This window comes from Mandrillus leucophaeus, unplaced genomic scaffold (assembly GCF_000951045.1).
Source record: "Mandrillus leucophaeus isolate KB7577 unplaced genomic scaffold, Mleu.le_1.0 Scaffold1018, whole genome shotgun sequence".
Classification (NCBI taxonomy): Eukaryota; Metazoa; Chordata; class Mammalia; order Primates; family Cercopithecidae; genus Mandrillus; species Mandrillus leucophaeus.
In genome coordinates, this window is record NW_012098299.1 from 25,085 (window position 1) to 27,896 (window position 2,812).

At 47.1% G+C, this 2,812-nt stretch overlaps 1 protein-coding gene across 1 annotated transcript in view; it reads right to left on the bottom strand.

The window, feature by feature from the left end:
* Positions 1–718: 718 nt before the first annotated feature.
* The window catches only part of LOC105537115 (CDK5 regulatory subunit-associated protein 1-like), a 61,697-nt gene continuing 59,603 nt past the window's right edge, over positions 719–2,812 (bottom strand). The window contains exons 4-5 of the mRNA XM_011976604.1: positions 2,250–2,390; positions 719–1,005 (exon numbers count right to left, since the gene is read on the bottom strand). Coding sequence (XP_011831994.1) covers positions 925–1,005; positions 2,250–2,390 — 222 coding nt within the window. The 3' untranslated portion in view covers positions 719–924. The remainder of the gene's footprint in view (positions 1,006–2,249; positions 2,391–2,812) is intronic.

The window sequence follows — 2,812 nt, forward strand, 5'->3', positions numbered from 1 at the left end:
CTTCCCCCAGGCTGGAGGGCAGTGGCATGATGTCGGCTCACTGCAGCCTCCACCTCCCAGGTTCAGTGATTCTCCTGCCTTACCCTCCTGAGAAGCTAGGACTACAGGCGCCTGTCACCACGCCCAGCTAACTTTTGGAGTTTTTTTTAGCAGAGTCAGGGTTTCACCACGTTGGCCAGGCTGGTCTTAAACTCCTGAGCTCAAGTGATCAGCCCACCCCAGCCCCCCAAAGTGCTGGGATTATAGGTGTGAGCCACCATGCCCAGACGATATTGTTTCATCTCAAGTAAAAAAACCATGTTTTTCCAACAAATAATTTTTTTTGTTGTGGGGGTTGTAAAGGAAAGCAGAGTGTTTTATCAAGTTTTTTGCTTCAGTGGCTTTAGAACAATTTAAAAGTCAACTTTGGTGTCAGAAAAAAAGAGGACCATGAGGGAAATCCTCAGGTAAAACACATAAAATAAAGTGCAGCGATAGGCAGCTAAGTTAGTGGCATCCAATGCAAATGTCAGGAGGGTCGAGAGCAGTTTTCCCAAGCAAATGGTTCTCCCCACCTTCCTCTCCTTCAGTCTCTACCTCCTAGGCCCAGGGGAGAAAACCAGAGACGTAGCAGCGTCCACAGGAGAAACTGGGTTGGAAAACACTTAACACAGACTGCAGGGAAAACTCCAGAAACACTAACCAAGGTAAAAATGAAGTAAAATTGAGAGACAAAGGGTTAACTTTAGTTTAGGTAAATTTAATGACTATAAAAGCTGTTCACATAGCAGCTTTAAAGAGACACGTTTTCCACTGACATAAAGTTGCTTCACCCCTTGCAGCTTATCTCCACAGCTTCATGACCTCTTTCCTCAGCGACTGGCAATGTCTCCCCTTCCTGTTGGGGAGGACTGCCCAAGTCAGCTCTGAGGCCATCCTCTCAGGTCAGCAATTTTCAGAGGAGTCCTTCAGGGTGGTCCTGCAGAGAACATGTCCCCTAAGTGTCTGAGAGCTGGCCGAGGTGATCTGAAAGAAAACCAGGCAGAAGAAGGCGGCAAGGTAACTAGGACTGTACCACTGGGACTTCACATGGAGCCTCTAGAGGAGAAGCCCCTAAAAGGAATCTGATGGAGGCGACTGGCTGGCACAGACCACATGGCTCCTGTGTGCCCCTGATCCTGGCAGGAAGAGAGGCCTCATGGAATGGCAATATATATAATTTAAGAAGTCAAAGCAGGTCAGACCCAGACATGTCTCCCTTTTCTCTTGGAAGATGGCTCCTCCTCAACTCTAACCATAAAATTCAGGTGAAACTGCCCATCACAGACCCTGTCCTCCTAACTCCAAGGCTGAGCCAGTCAAATCCTTCCTTAGGATATTTACAGCCAACAATTGGTGAGAAATGTTCTCTCTCCTCCAACCGAGAGCTGAAAGAATGTGACCCAAAGTTATCTGTGGTCACATTTCTTACCATAAGAACAAGTCAGTCCATTAGTAAATACTTACTAAGTACATATTTTGTACCCAGAATTGCCCTAGGTGCTAGAAGATAAAGATAAATAAACAGAAACAAAACAGGCATTTTCCCTGCCCTTAAAGGAACTTCTGTGGATGCTCTAGGGCATCAGTCTGTGTCCTGCCTAACCCATTAGTCCGTGTCCTGCCAGCTTCTGGTTCTGAGGCGAAGTGGACATGAGAACAAGACAGGGAAGGTGGCAGTAGCAAAACTGGGCAGTGTGAGAAGAGAAGGCAGAAGAAAGGAAGAAATGGAAGGAGAGAATAAAAGAAGCATATCGCCAGTGAAAGAGAGAAAGAAAGAGAGGGAAAATCCCACAGCCATATAGCTGATCTACAAGTCCAGGGAAGAGACCCAAGAAACTTGAGCACATGTACGTTAGAGAGGCCTGATCCGTCAGAGATCACAAAGAACACGTCGATCTCCGTCAGGGAACACTCTCTACTCACTGGAAATCACTTACACCTCCTGGCCTCTCTGCAGCAAGAAACTACATGCCACTGCTTACCCCAGACTCACCGAATTCCCACAAAGAACCCTTCCAGGGCAGGGCAGGAGAAAAGGTAAGAAGAACAAGAAAGCATTAGTAAGGAGCAGTCTAAAATACAATCCAAAGTGCCCTTCCATTGTACTGGTTGAGAGGAGATTTTTATTTTACTAAAATGTGTCTCTAGGACAAAACTTTATTACCACAAATTATCCAAACCAACACTCATTTCACAGTACAAGCCGACAGCCCAAAAGGACTCCTCACCTTCACCAGCACATAGTCCCCAGGCTGGGCTCTGACCCTGAGCCCAGGGTTATTGACATCCTCCATCTCTGCATCAGGGAAGATCACCTTAAGGTTTCCATCATTCCTGCCGCACAGGTCAGTGGCAGAGCGTTTACTGAGCTGCAGAAAGAAGAGAGAAGAGTTTATGGATTTGTCACAGTCGTAAGTTCTTGGAGGGTAGAACTTGTGCCTTCTCTGTCTTGGATCCCCAAGAGTCCGACCCACAGAGCAATCCTTAACCAAGGAATCACTGAAGACTCAGTGTTTGCTGCTGCTTCACCAGCAAGGGCAGTGTATGGCCCACAAGAGAAACACTAAAGTTTTGCTAACTCTATTGTAATGAATCAATTAATCAATGAGTCTGTAGAGAACTGCCTTCTGCAAGAATGGACCTCCAACAGGCCTAAATCCAGAGACATATGAGTGATGCATTTGAAAAACCAACTGTCGCCGGGCGCGGTGGCTCAAGCCTGTAATCCCAGCACTTTGGGAGGCCGAGACGGGCGGATCACGAGGTCAGGAGATCGAGACCATCCTGGCTA